The sequence below is a fragment of the Leptopilina heterotoma genome, unplaced genomic scaffold (assembly GCF_015476425.1).
Source record: "Leptopilina heterotoma isolate Lh14 unplaced genomic scaffold, ASM1547642v1 Lhet_292, whole genome shotgun sequence".
Taxonomy (NCBI): Eukaryota; Metazoa; Arthropoda; class Insecta; order Hymenoptera; family Figitidae; genus Leptopilina; species Leptopilina heterotoma.
The window spans coordinates 76,766-90,800 of record NW_025110997.1 but is presented as its reverse complement, the minus strand read 5'-3'; the positions used below and the strand labels follow the sequence as shown (position 1 = coordinate 90,800).

The 14,035-nt window shown below is 26.7% G+C and overlaps 5 protein-coding genes across 8 annotated transcripts; 4 read left to right on the top strand and 1 right to left on the bottom strand.

Moving 5' to 3' along the window:
* The first annotated feature begins 26 nt into the window (after positions 1-26).
* LOC122504363 (probable tRNA (guanine(26)-N(2))-dimethyltransferase) lies at positions 27-3,913 on the top strand. 2 transcript variants are annotated; one of them, XM_043615438.1, is made up of 9 exons: positions 27-406; positions 588-702; positions 829-1,016; positions 1,110-1,332; positions 1,593-1,886; positions 2,220-2,387; positions 2,479-2,637; positions 3,294-3,496; positions 3,708-3,913. In XM_043615438.1, the coding sequence occupies exons 1-9, from the start codon at positions 177-179 to the stop codon at positions 3,850-3,852; spliced, it is 1,725 nt and encodes a 574-aa protein (XP_043471373.1). In that variant the 5' UTR covers positions 27-176; the 3' UTR covers positions 3,853-3,913. The 2 variants fall into 2 exon arrangements, with proteins under 2 accessions (XP_043471373.1, XP_043471375.1); XM_043615440.1 differs by having other exon boundaries at positions 28-406; positions 3,306-3,496.
* Positions 3,914-4,044: 131 nt separating this feature from the next.
* LOC122504360 (intraflagellar transport protein 81 homolog) lies at positions 4,045-7,599 on the top strand. Its single transcript, XM_043615434.1, has 13 exons — positions 4,045-4,230; positions 4,495-4,643; positions 4,752-4,863; positions 5,077-5,193; positions 5,261-5,320; positions 5,425-5,577; positions 5,697-5,975; positions 6,112-6,429; positions 6,563-6,704; positions 6,787-6,935; positions 7,073-7,153; positions 7,224-7,387; positions 7,468-7,599. Exons 1-13 carry the CDS (start codon positions 4,126-4,128, stop codon positions 7,562-7,564), a joined length of 1,926 nt encoding a protein of 641 aa, XP_043471369.1. The 5' UTR covers positions 4,045-4,125; the 3' UTR covers positions 7,565-7,599.
* On the bottom strand, positions 5,808-9,212 carry LOC122504362. Of its 3 annotated transcripts, XM_043615437.1 has the most exons (6): positions 9,030-9,212; positions 8,578-8,798; positions 8,302-8,389; positions 8,003-8,234; positions 7,806-7,925; positions 5,808-5,940 (listed from the first exon to the last, which is right to left on the bottom strand). In XM_043615437.1, exons 2-5 carry the CDS (start codon positions 8,741-8,743, stop codon positions 7,809-7,811), a joined length of 603 nt encoding a protein of 200 aa, XP_043471372.1. In that variant the 5' UTR covers positions 8,744-8,798; positions 9,030-9,212; the 3' UTR covers positions 5,808-5,940; positions 7,806-7,808. The 3 variants fall into 3 exon arrangements, with proteins under 3 accessions (XP_043471372.1, XP_043471371.1, XP_043471370.1); XM_043615436.1 differs by lacking the exon at positions 5,808-5,940 and having other exon boundaries at positions 7,669-7,925; positions 8,992-9,212; XM_043615435.1 differs by lacking the exon at positions 5,808-5,940 and having other exon boundaries at positions 7,669-7,925.
* Positions 9,213-9,460: 248 nt separating this feature from the next.
* On the top strand, positions 9,461-11,356 carry LOC122504340 (U5 small nuclear ribonucleoprotein 40 kDa protein). Its single transcript, XM_043615409.1, has 5 exons — positions 9,461-9,676; positions 9,891-10,020; positions 10,090-10,676; positions 10,834-10,999; positions 11,150-11,356. Exons 1-5 carry the CDS (start codon positions 9,563-9,565, stop codon positions 11,200-11,202), a joined length of 1,050 nt encoding a protein of 349 aa, XP_043471344.1. The 5' UTR covers positions 9,461-9,562; the 3' UTR covers positions 11,203-11,356.
* Positions 11,357-11,607: 251 nt separating this feature from the next.
* LOC122504341 (serine/threonine-protein kinase RIO3-like) lies at positions 11,608-13,482 on the top strand. The gene is made up of 5 exons (XM_043615410.1): positions 11,608-11,749; positions 12,068-12,167; positions 12,400-12,584; positions 12,667-12,761; positions 12,915-13,482. Exons 2-5 carry the CDS (start codon positions 12,073-12,075, stop codon positions 13,209-13,211), a joined length of 672 nt encoding a protein of 223 aa, XP_043471345.1. The 5' UTR covers positions 11,608-11,749; positions 12,068-12,072; the 3' UTR covers positions 13,212-13,482.
* The last annotated feature ends 553 nt before the right edge of the window (positions 13,483-14,035 follow it).

Here is a 14,035-nt window from a genome sequence, read left to right as displayed (position 1 = left end):
GAGACACCCGTTTTATAGTCTCCATATGAGAAAAGCACGTGTTTTATACTGTCAAATGTGTTTACAAATATTTGTCTCTTCTTTTAGAGAATAAAACAATTTTTATTAGTATACCTTCAATTAGACACTTGTTTTAATACTTAACAACAGAAACTAATTTTTACTAATATATTTACATGATCCTAAAGTTTATATTGAAGAAAAACAAACTTCCTAACCTCAAAAATATTTACCCAGGACACCTAGGACAACATTATTTTCTTTCTGTTTTAATAAAAAGGATGGATAATTCTGCACAAATAAAGGAAAATGATGGAAATATAATTAAAGAAGGAAAGGCAGAAATTTTAGTCGAAGGGAAAAAAGTCTTTTACAATCACGTTCAGGAATTTAATCGAGATTTAAGGTATTATGCAAAATTGTCAAACTCAACATAATTTTATTAACTATAGTCTTAATATTTTAATTATATTTTCATTATTTTAATTTTGTTTCTATTCTCCCGATGGATTTATATAATATTTATACAGTAGTTTTATTACATAATTAATTACTTTTTTTACATAATTCATTTAAATTTTTTTCAGTATTGCAGTTTTGTCACTGTTCGCCGAAGATTATAATTCCGAATCGAAAACGAAAAAAGTAGAAAAGAAAAATTTAATAATTGAGGATAAGAGTTCAACTGAGGCAATAGAGAATGTATTAATTTTTTTGAAGGAATTTTATTAAAAATTTTGAAAATATTGATTTTCAATATTTTTTTGAAAAGAATTTCAATAAAATTGGAAGGGAATACCGCGTTCTTTAATAATAATTAATTTTCAGAAGGGAATTACAATATTGGAAGCTTTGTCAGCGACCGGTTTGAGGAGTATAAGATATGCTAAGGAAATAAAAGGTATAAAATATGTGGTTGCAAATGATATTTCAAAGGAAGCAATCAAAGCGATTGAGAAAAATATCGCTCACAATGGAGTTGAAGATTTAGTAAAACCAAGTCACGAAGATGCAACGTAAGTTCTGTTTCCCTTAAAATATCTAGTAAAAAAAGGTTTTAATTTAATTTTGCTTTCATTGAAATATTAATTATTTTATACTATTTACAGAATGGTCATGTATCAAAACAGAAAAACGCGTTTTGACGCCGTTGATCTTGATCCTTACGGATGTCCAGCAATATTTCTCGACGGTGCTGTTCAATGTCTCTCGGAAGGAGGATTACTTTTAGTCACCGCCACCGATATGGCACTTTTAGCTGGCAATTTTCCAGAAACTTGCTACGTTAAATATGGAGCTTTGTCCTTAAAATCAAAAGCCTGTCACGAAATTGTAATATATTACTATTTTTATTCTTAACGCTTTCACTTTCATTTTTTTATTTATTTTTCGTTAAATCAACTGACAATTTTTTAAGCCTTTTCTTCTTATTTTTTTTATTATTACTTCTTTATTTATTAATTACTATTTTTATTATTATTTTTATTACTATTTTTATTATTATTTTTATTATTGTTATTTTTATTACTAATAGCTTTCTAAATTAATCTTATTGAATTTAAAAAGAACCTTTTGCTCTTATGTTGAACCAGGCTTTGAGAATTTTGTTGCAACACATTGCAGCACACGCTGGACGATATGGTCGCTATATTCAACCTTTACTTTCGATAAGTGCCGATTTTTATATTCGTGTATTCGTGAGGGTGTTTACAAGTCAAAAGAAGTGTAAGGAAAATGCCAGTAAATTGGGAATGCTCTATCAATGTGTTGGCTGCGAAAGTATGACTGTTCAACCCTTGACCGTTAAATCCCCAACCGGAAGTTTTAAATTGCCACCAGCACCCAGTGTCGAGCAATTCTGTAAACATTGTCAAAGCAAGCACCACGTGAGTTCAATTCAATTCAATTCAAATTTGTATTTGAATTTTATTTAATTTAATTTTTTATTTTAATTTTATTTCCGTAAGATTTTTCTATTTTTAATTATAATTTTTATTTGAACTAATTTTTCCTTCTATCATGATAATTATAAAAATTTATCGAAAATTATTTTCTTTATTAATTAGAATTTTATTTCTTTTTTTTCGAAATCAATATTTTCGATTTTTGAAAGACAGTGAAGTAAATGAAAAAAAATTTCAAATTCACAATTTAAACGACGTTTTCATGGACATTTTGTTTTTAATTTTATTATTATTATAAATTTGAAAATTTCCCAGGTTGGCGGTCCTTTGTGGATGGATCCTATTCACGATCAAACATTTGTTTCGAGGCTTTTGTCAAAAGTTGAAGAAATGGATTTGGGAACGAGTAAAAGAATCGAAGGAGTTTTGAGTGTCGTGAGAGAAGAACTTGACAGTCCATTGTATTATACACTCGATCGTTTGGTAGGAGAACAAATTTAATTAACAAAGTAGATGAATTTTGATTTTTTAATTCTCTTTTTGCAATTTATGAAGAATTTTGTTTTCTTTACAGATGTCAATTGTTCGTGTTGATACACCTTCTATGCTCTTATTTCGATCGGCGCTGTTGAACGCAGGTTACAAAGTTTCATATTCACATGCAAATAAAATTTCCATAAAGACTGATGCTCCCAATGATGTTATATGGGATATTGTACGAGCTTGGGAAAAGGTGAAAATTTTCTAATTTCAACGTAGAATTTTATTTTTCTCTTTTTTTAGTTTTTCCTTTTTTTATTTTTTTCTCTTTCTATTTTTTCTTCTTTCTATTTTTCGCTCTTTCTACTTTTTTCTTTTTTTTATTGTTTTCCTTTCTTTATTTTTTCCCTTTTTCTATTTTTCTCTCTTTTATTTTATTTTTTTTTATTTTTTCCCCCTTTCTATTTTTCCCTTTTTTTATTTTTTTCCTTTCTTTATTATTTCCTTTTTTATTTTTCCTCTTTTCTTTATTTTTTCCCTTTCTATATTTTTTCCTCTTTTATTTTTTTCCATTTTATTTTTTCCCCTTTTTTATTTTTTCCTTATTCTATTCTTCCTGGTTTTTATTTTTTCTCTTTTTTATTTGTTTCTTTTTCTATTTTTTCTCTTTTTCTTTTTCCAATTTTTTCCCTTTTTTTAAATTTTTTTCCATTTTTATTTTTTACCTTTACTATTTTTTACCATTATTATAAAATATTTAGAAGATTAAGTATAGAATAGATAGAATAATAAGTATAGAAAATATATAACAAAACATAAAATATAGAAGAAGAAATTACGTGACTGATAATTTAGAGAAAATTAAATAAATTGTAATAATTATAAATTAAATTGTTAATTTGAAAATAGCTGATGTTGCAGGAAAAACCCGCGAGACGAGAACGACTCGCTGAAAATAGTGTGGCGCTTACAATTTTAACAAAAGATTCTGTAACACCAGTGTCATTTGCACTTCATCCTCTTGCAAATCCAGTTTCTCGACAAAAACGCTTATCACGATTTCAAATAAATCCGGAATCAAATTGGGGACCTGGCACAAAGTCTTGTAATATGTAAGTTAATTAAATTTATCTATGTACATTAAAAATTAGTTATTATTATTATTATAATTATTATTCATTCTTTAGAACATATGAAATTCTTATTCATCTATTCCTCAGAATAAATGAAATTTGATTCGTTTATTCGTCAGAATAATTGAATTAAATAAAAAATTATTAATTAATCAAATTATCCATTTTCTATTTTCCCCCTTAAATTCAGGATGAATCACGAGAAACCGCATCATTTAAAAAGAAAACGAAATCAAAATAAACACGAAAAGAATAAAAGAAAAACAGACGAAAAAGATGTTGGAGAAAATTCAATAGAGAAAGAAACGAGTGTAAATTCTGAAATGGAATCGTAAAAAAAATGTAAATTATTCTAACATTGTAAAAATGTTTATAAATAAACGATTTTTCCACAAATGAATTTTTACAATATTTATGAAATTGTCTACCTATAATTTTTATTCTTTATCGTATTGTTAATTTCTTATTTCCATGAACGAATGTTACCATGGTAACGGGAATGAAAACAAATTTAATGATTAGTCAAAGTGTAAAGTGTAGACAAAAATGGTTTCTTTAAATGTGAATTGACATTGTAACCGGTGTTTAAAATATCTTTTTTTTAAACAATGGCAGAAGACACAAAATTTATTGTTACAGAAATCAATAAACTTTTATCGCGAAATTACAATTTAATTTCGTTTAGTGCATTAAGCTCTGACGATTTGCTTCAGGTGAGAAAAATATTTTTCTATATTAAATTAAAAATTTATTATTTATTGTTGTTAAATAAAGTCATCAACACTATTAATTAAATACCACCCAGTGATAAATTCAAATTAATATTATAATTACTTATTATTATTACTTTATTAATAAAACAATTTCTTTTAACAATATTAAATTTATTGTTATTAATTTATTAATTAAAAATAGGTTTTAAATAATTATCCGCCATTTTTTCTTCGATTTTTAAAAAGTTTTAAAAATTATTTCAGGTTCTCAGTGACATATTATCAGAAATCGAGCAAAAGGAAAATGCAAAAATTGACATTAGGACTGAAAATCCAGAGCAAAGTTCGATTCGAATTTTTTCACTTCTTCGAGTACTAAAATATCAACCAGATGCTGATCCTGTATTATTTAGGTATTACGATTTATTTAATTTTAATTTTAGTTTTAGTTAATAATTAATTAACTAATTATATTCTCGATATAATAATAAAAATGTGTTTCAAATTTCGAAAATTTATAGACAAGGTCTAGTGAAAGGAGAGACGGAAACAATTTATCCAATTTTAAAATGGATTTTATCAAATGTCAATATTGCCCGTCAACGTGCTTATTTATCCCGTTTCCTAGTGAAGGTGAAACTTTAAAAAAATCTAATTTTACAAAATAGAAAAAACATAAGTTTTTCGGTACAAAATAGAAAAAGAGTATTTTTTTACAGAATAGAAACAAAGATTAATTTTTTCTTACAAAATAGAAAGAAAATTAACTTTTTTCTATTTTGTAAATATAAATATTATAATTAATTATAAATTTTATAATTTTTGACTATTTGCTTAATATTCAAGGTGGAAATACCAGCGGAATATTTATCAGATCCAGACATTGGATCTGTATATGAAAAATATTTGAATATGGTAGAGGAATTCAAGAGTTTACACAAAGATAGAGAAACCGGACGAAAGGTAAATTTTCCATAATTAATTAATTTTCAATAATTAATATTAAATCAATTTTCTTGTAATTTACTAGGGTGGAGAAACTGCTGCCGAATTGAAAGCAGACGTTGAAGCGATGGAGAAAGAAAAAAAAGTGAGTTAAATTTTTGTTTAAAAAAACTAATTTTCTACTTTTATGCAATTTGCAATTAATTTAAATACTTTATTTTCATTTTTCCTCCGAATTATTTTTCCAAGACTCTAATTGGAAGAATCGAGCGAATGAAAATAAGAACAGAACCAGCGAAACATTTATTAGAAGCGGCTCAACATTTGCGACGTGAAAGAGATCGAGAACGTGAATTGGCCACACAAAAATCACAAGAATTAGAAGCTCAAGATGCAGTCGAGGTGAATATTAACTAAATAATAAAAACTAATTTTTATTGATAATTATTAATCACTTGCATTACAAAAAAATTTAATTATAAGGAAAGAAAAATTATTTTCTGACGATTATAATATTACAGATTGCTCTTCAAAGGGCAGAGAAAGAATTGGAATCACTAAAAGAAGAAGGTGCTGGTCTTACGCCTCAAACTGTTTTGCAACGATTAACCGAGGAGGTCTCAGTATTGACAGTAATTGCCAATGAACGTCTACCAGAAGAGATAAAAAATAAAAAACTCCAATTAGAAGCTCTAACTGCGGTTGTCGAATCGCCTTATATTGGAACTGACGAAATTGCAGCTTTGAGAACAAAATTGGATGCCGCTGCAAGAGAAGTTCAAGAATTAGTCGAGAAGAAGGTTTTTAATTTTCTTTTTTATAAATTAAATTGAATTGAATTCAATTAAATTGAAAACACTTCAAAAATTAAATTGAAAATGGAAAAATCAAATTGAAAAGGTTTGAAAAATTAATTTCTATAAATTTAATTTACAGGCTTCCGAAATGGGTTCTGATAAAATGACTCCATTTAGACAGCAAGCTGCTGCAATTGGGAATATTAAGAAAAATACTATGGATAAATTGGAAAAAACAGAAACAACTTTAGCAGAACTTGAAATAAAATTGAGGGAAAAAAAGGAGAGGGCAAAACTCTTGTCTGAGGAATCTGCCCCCGAGGGGGAGGAATTAAAAAGATATGTCGCACGTTTGAAGACTAAAAGCACTTTGTATAAACAGTCGAAAGCGGAATTATCGGCTCTGAAAGCGGAAAATGGAGTTCTTCGCCGTACAATCGAAATTTTAGAGCATCAAGTACGAAATAAACGATTTATTATTTAATTAATAATTTATTTATTCATTATAAATTAAAATCAAATTGAAATTAATTTAACTTATTATAAAAAGTTAAGAAATTAATTTCAATTTCATGAATTTTTAATTTCAGCTTTCAGAAATTCAAACCAATGAAAATGATGAGTCAATGGTTCTTCCTGAGAATTTCTCAAAAGAGAGTGCAATCGAAATTAATAAAGGACTAGCTGAGGAAATTGCTAAACTCCAAAAAGAATTGGCACCGTTATTAGATGGTTACTGCAGAAAAAATTAATAGTTAAAAAAAATCTTCAATTTTGATAAATAAAGATTATAATTATTTAATTGTAATTTCAGAGGTGAAACCATTACGAAAAAAAGCACAGGAGCTGGAAGAAAAATACGAAAAGGCCGTCAATAAACATGATTCGGTTCAAGCAACAATGGAAGAATCAACTTCCGAACTGGCGCAAGAAATTGAATCACTTAAGGCATCCATAAAAGAGGTGAGACAAAAAATATTTCGATCTTCAAAAAAAAAAAAAATGAGAATCTAATTAAAAATTAATTATTTCAAGACTTAATTGAACTAATTCAATTAATTCGATAACTTCTTATATTGAACTGATTTTTTTTTTCAAAGACTGAGGAGAAGAATAACGAGTTGAATAAGGAAATGGATAGAATTAAATATATCGAGGATCGATTAGAGCAAGACAAAAAGGTAGGAAAAAATATTCTCTTGGGAATAAATTTAAAAATGTAATTTCTAAAATGAATAAAAATACTTGCAGAATTTTGTGAATAAAAGCGATGAGCCAACGTTAAGGGACGAAATAATGGAAGGCATTCAAGGCGAGGAGAAGAAATTTAGAAAACTTAAGGAAGAAGAGAAACAACTTGGAGAGGAAACTTCTCAAAATGAATATCAAGTTCAGCAGTGGAAAAATATCTCATCGTACGTAAACTGCGATATTTTTTACTATATGTATATACACTCATTAATTCATTAAATGTTTAACTAATCGAATATTTTAGAATTCTCGAGGCAAAGGTGAAATGCGCCGAAGAATTAAAAAAACGAGATGGAATTGTAGTTCGAGAAAAGGGAGCTGAAACACTAATTTTGCAATAATTTGGTAATTATTTGAATTATTTCTATTTCATTAATTATTAATTTCAATTTCTATTTTATTATAAAATTTAAATTAAAGAAATCAATGCGTCGAAAATTCCTTCTTTAACAATAGGTATATTTTTTGTAGTGAAACTTGGAGAAATAGAAAAATAAAAGTTTTGTAAAAAAATATAAACAAAAACAAATTATAGGAAAACTTGTGTGATTTTTCCGTTTTATAAAAATACAAATTTGTTACCTATTATAACTTAATGTAACACTTTTTACACAAGTGAAATAGTGCACAAGTCGTCAGTCCCAGTCCACCAATGACCATACAAATGTTGTAAATCTTTCTCTTCTTTGGTGCCTTATAAGTCTAGAAATAAGAAAAAAATTAACATTAATAAAAAAATTCTAAACTATTTAGTTTAGAAATAAAAAAAAAAAAAATACCGTTGAAATGTATGTTTCTAAATTATCCACTTCCTTCATGATGGAATCAACTTCCTTGAGTGTTGCTATCGAGGCAATTTTTAAAGTTTCACTGGCACGTATACCTTTATCGGCATCGACAAAAAGATTTATTTGCTCTCCCTCGAGTCGTAGTTTCACGAATGCAATAAATGCGCCAATAAATTTAATATGATTTCGTCCAGTTTTTAAAATATCCAACAAGTGCTCGTATCTAAAAAGAATATAAGAAATTTAGAAATAGAAAATAACGGCAAATTTTTTAATCATTGAAACATTACCTGTAATGTGGCATTAAATATTCACTCGTCTTTTTTGGCGTATTTTTCATTTGCTTTAAAAACGCCGAAATGAATGAATAATCGGCACCTTTAAAATAAACAACAATTGGATTATAATTTTTTATTTTGATACTTATTAATTATTGTGAGAATTATTAATTATTAACTGTAATGATTAGTTATTAACTGCGACAATTATTAATTACTGTGATTAAGATCTAATAAATTCTAATAATGAAGGGAAGAATAGAATGATTTTGAAAAATTAATACTTACCGAGAGTAATTAAATCATATTCAGTTAATTCGGCCAATTCTTCAGTGGAAATGTTTCTTTTTCTAAACTCATCTACGAGGTCAGGATTTCCTCCTAAACCTGTTATAAGCGTTTCAGTTTGTCTCGTAAAACCTAAGATGTCTTCAAAACAATGTCCATTCATCATGATTCAATTTTGTGCGTGAAACATGCGAATTTGTTAAAAGAAAATTCCAAATATTCTAAAAACAGAAAAAGTAATTTCTTGATATAATAAAATGGAAAAACAAAATTATAATTACAATAAACTTATTTTATGTATAGAAACTTTTTAATTTTACAATAATAATTTATGTTATTTTAATATAATTTTAGAAAAAGTAAATATTTATTATTTGCGATTAACGTAAACAAACAACAGGTTTTTGTTTATACCGGTAGAGGTTATGTTAAGTATATATAAACGCATTAACCTGCGACGCCTGCGACTTTTAAACAAATGTTACATTTTCAATAACCATTGATTAATTCTCGGTTAACCTTGATATAGTACTAATTTAATTTCAACTGGTAATAATAGTAATTTAGTATTAAATATTTGTATATTTAATTAACAATATTTACAATCAAATGTAAACTCCAAGATATAACAAGGCTGATCTTTATGTATTGTTCATACAGTGCTGCAATTATCAGAGATAATAAAATTTAAATTATTACTACCAGTTAACTAAAAATAAACAGAATATAATAATAATAATAAGATTTAAATATATATTTCTTATTATTAATTATTACCTCTGTAAACAACAGAAAAATATAGAATTTTTTAAATAAGTTGCAAATTTCGCGCGGAAAAAGTTGTCCAAAAAACTTTTCAATGTGGACATAGCTTTATGTGCGTCGTGTGTGTGCGGTGTGTGCTTTTCATACAGTGTTTTCATCGTGATCATTCTTTTCATTTGTTGACAAATTTAAAAATTATTTATAAATTATTATTATCAAAATGTCTCTGTTAGACAAGCGGAAAGGCGATGATATTCTCGCCCTGGTTCCAGCATCAAAAAAGACAAAAACTGAAGTTGTTTTTAGCAGTAGGGAGAAAGCTGTCATCCAAAGTGTATGTTCCTAACCTCTAATGTCATATTTACATCGCATTTTTATGTTTGAAATAAAATGAAAAACAATTGTTAATATTGACGATTGTTATTATAATTAACTGGTCCTGTAATGCGAATTGTGATTCTTATAATTTTTCTAGTTCAATTCGCAAAATTTAGGTTATGCGGTATTTGTGATTATAATGTCGAAATAAATTTATAATAACATTTTAGGGCCCACCGAGAACATCAAGTTTAGCTTCACCAATTATGATTCTTGAGGGTCATCAGGGTGATATTTTTTCTCTAGAATTCCATCCGGAAGGACAATATCTTGCCTCGACGGGATTTGATCGTCAAATTTGTGAGTAGAAAAAAATTGTTTATTCTTTTTTTTTCCTTTTCTGTTTTTAAAAATGTGAAATTCTCTCAGATATCTGGAATGTTTACGGAGAATGTGAAAATGTATCAGCAATGTCAGGACACAGTGGAGCTATTATGGAAATTCATTTTAGTCCGGATGGCAGTCATTTGTATACAGCCAGTACGGACATGACATTAGGTTTATGGGATTTTGCTCAGGGAACGAGAATTAAAAAATTAAAGGGTCACACGTCTTTTGTAAATTCAGTCTCTGGTGCTCGTAGAGGACTTACGCAATTATGTTCCGGCAGTGATGACAGTACAATTAGAATTTGGGATCCAAGAAAACGAGGACAATGTTTCACATTAAATAATACTTATCAAGTGACGGCTGTGACTTTTAATGACACTGCCGAACAAGTTATTAGCGGTGGAATCGATAATGACATTAAAGTTTGGGATTTGAGGAAAAATGCTGTTCTTTATAAAATGAAAGGTCACACGGACACGATTACTGGTCTCAGTTTAAGTCCCGATGGTTCCTATATTTTATCAAATTCCATGGACAATTCACTTAGGATTTGGGATGTCAGACCTTTTGCTCCTTATGAACGTTGCGTTAAAATTCTCAGTGGTCATCAACATAATTTCGAAAAGGTACAAAGAACATTGGAAATTTACTTCAAAAAATAATTTCATGACATTGGACTTAAATTAAATAATAAAAAATAAAAACTTAATAAAAGTTTTACAAATATGTAATATAATTTGATAATATTAAATATTAAACTACTAATTTTGATTTATTTTGCAGAATTTATTGAGATGTGCATGGTCCCCGGACGGAAGTAAAGTTTCCGCCGGTTCGTCTGACAGATTTCATTATATTTGGGATACAACGAGTCGAAGAATTCTTTATAAACTTCCAGGTCACAATGGATCAGTAAATGATATTGATTTCCATCCAAAAGAACCCATAGGTAAGGATTTATTTACATCTAACTTTGAAAAATTAAACAACTCATAGTATTTATATTATTGAATCGTTATAATTATAATATTAATTCTAAGAAATTTTTTTTTTATTGAATCGTTATAATTATAATAATAATTCTACAAATTTTTTTCAGTTTGCTCAGGATCCAGTGACAAACAAATTTATCTCGGCGAAATAGAATTATAATTATGTAACAAAATTTCTGCGTCAATAAGATTATTCGTTTTATAGAAAATTTTTCTGTAATTTATAAAATGTAATCTTTATTATTTACAGATGTGCAAAGAATGAATGCTACTAGTTGAGAGAAAATGACCAATATAAAATTTTACACTTGGAATTACTATTAATTTTATTTTAATAACAATAAGTAATTAATTACTTATTGTAATATTAATTTAATAATTATATTGTACAATAATTGTATAAATACAAGAAATTTTCCAATTAAAATTCAAATTTTGAAGAAAAGGACTTTTCATGTATGTAAAATGTAACCAATAGGATTTTGAGGAAATGGAAGAAAATCTGAAAAGTGACCAATAAGAAAGGAAAGAAAACGAAGAGGGAGAAGGGATTCTTTGTTGTTCATCATTGTGTAGTACTAGAAGGTCGCACATAGTCGCATTTAATGTTATATTGATTTTATAGTTATTTATAATTAATTTATTGAAACATTTGTTATATAGAAATAATAGATTTTATTTATTATCACTAGAAGAATATTATTAATGTAAGTAGAAACTGAAACTTGGTATTTTTATAATTTTAATTCGTATTTCACATTTTCTTATTAATCTTTATTGCAAATTCGTACAATTCTTTTCAATGTTGTTATTTAATTTACTTTGAATATTGCATAATGAGATAATAAGAATTTATTTATATATTTCAAAAGAAATGAATTGAACATAACCTCTCTTTTTGTGACACAATATAGTGCAATTTTTTTTCGTAACGTGTTTCATTCATTGTTACCACTTACAATAGAGTTAATAATAACAATAAAAATAGTTAATAACAATAATATTTAATATAATTATTCTTTTAGAAACAATGTCTTCCCCGTGGTTAAAGATTCAACCAGTAGAAGGTCCGATTAGTTTCGATGAAATAACTTCTGAGGAATTGGCCAAAAGTTTACAAAAAAAGTAAGATTTCTAATTTTGTTTATTATTTAATTATTTTTTTGTTTGTAAGAATGTAAATAATTTATTATTTCTAGTTGAAAAGAATTAGTTTTATTTTAATATACTCTGTTAAAATATTTAATTCTTTTAGACTAAAATAAAGTATTATAAAAAATATTTAATTTTCTTAAACCATGGGACAAAATTATTATTATTATTAAATTACCATAACGAAATAATTCTTAAATTTCAGAGAATTCGAAAAACTTGGGACAACAATAGAGGACAAGAAAGAAGTGCAAGAACAATCGGAGTTGTACGAAATCGATGGCACAGATAGTGATGAAGTTATAGCACACATGCTGCAAGCTCAGTATAATTCCGAGCACGATTTACAATTAAAACGAACTGAAAATAAATTCAATCGTAATTCAAAAGGTACGTATTTTATAATAACGAAACCTTCGAATTCTTTGCTTTTTAAACCACAAGAATAATTTTTTCAAATTTTCCATTTCAGTAAATATTTTATACTCAAACTATCGAGTTGGACCAACTGAACCAGAAGTTGCAAAACCAACAGTTGACGACAACAGAGATATCGATCATTTTGTTGTAAGTATAATTGAATTTAATTTTAGAATTCAAATTTACTTTTAGTTCCTAAGACGTACTTTTAATACTTGAATTGAAAATTATTTCCACCCTTCAATCACCTTATTTTTAATACTTGAATATTTTTAATTAAAAAAGGAATGTTATTTTCAGGAAATTGAAAAAGAATACGCTAGCTTGCAACGTTGCGGTTTCAAGAAGATAATTAATGACGATGAACAGTCACAAATTGTTACGAAGCACGACATTCTTATGTCATCAAGAATGAATGCGTGTCGTGTACTTGAATTCCCGCCAGGAATTGAAACTGGCGATACAGGAGGATTTGACGTGAAATTGGGAAACAGAGTCTTCAATGATTTACGTGCACACAGTCATGCTCATTGTTCAAGGCAAAAGAGCAAAGCGAGACATCAAGCGAAACCCGCTAAACCTAAGAAAAATCCTTAAACTTCATTGACTTTTCTCGAAATATACAATATATTTTTGTAAAAGTTATAATTTTCCATTTATAAAAAGAAAAAGAAAACTGTTGGTTATTAAAAGTCAACGTTAATTTAATTTCTCTCTGCCAATAATAGTATGCATACAATAAAAATTATTAAACAATAATGTTACTTAAAACGAAATGTACAAACTTAGAAAAGAAAATTTCGTTTTTCTACAAAAAAAAGAAAAATAATTGTATAATGGAAAAAGTAATAAAGTATTTATATTAAAATTTTTCGGGATACACTTTCATTTCTTTTTTTGATTTTTTTAATACTTTTTTCTTCTTTCTTTTTTCTTATTCAATTGTAAAATTAATGTATTGAATTCTTGGGAAAATTTTGAAAAGTAATTGAATTCATTCGAAAGATATTATTAAAATTATTAGAAATAATTGAATTTTTTTGAGAAATTTTATTGAAATTGCATTGAAAATAATTGAATTCCCGTGAAGAATTTTATTATTTATGAAAATAATTGAATTCTTGAGAAAAATTTTATTACATTTTTTAACAATAATTGAAGTTTAATACTTTAAAGAATTTCTTTGAATTTTTTTTAAATAATGAAGTTTTTTTTAATAATTTTTAATTGAAAATTTTGAAGGTAATTGAATTTCATGAAGAATTCCTTTCAAGTTTTTTAAACAATAGAGTTTTTTAGTATTTGCAATTAAAAATTAGATTATTGAATTGTATTAAAATTTTTTTTGAAAATAATTGAATTCTTTCCATAATTTTATTACAATTTTTAAAAAATAATTGTATTCCAGCGAAGAATTAGAA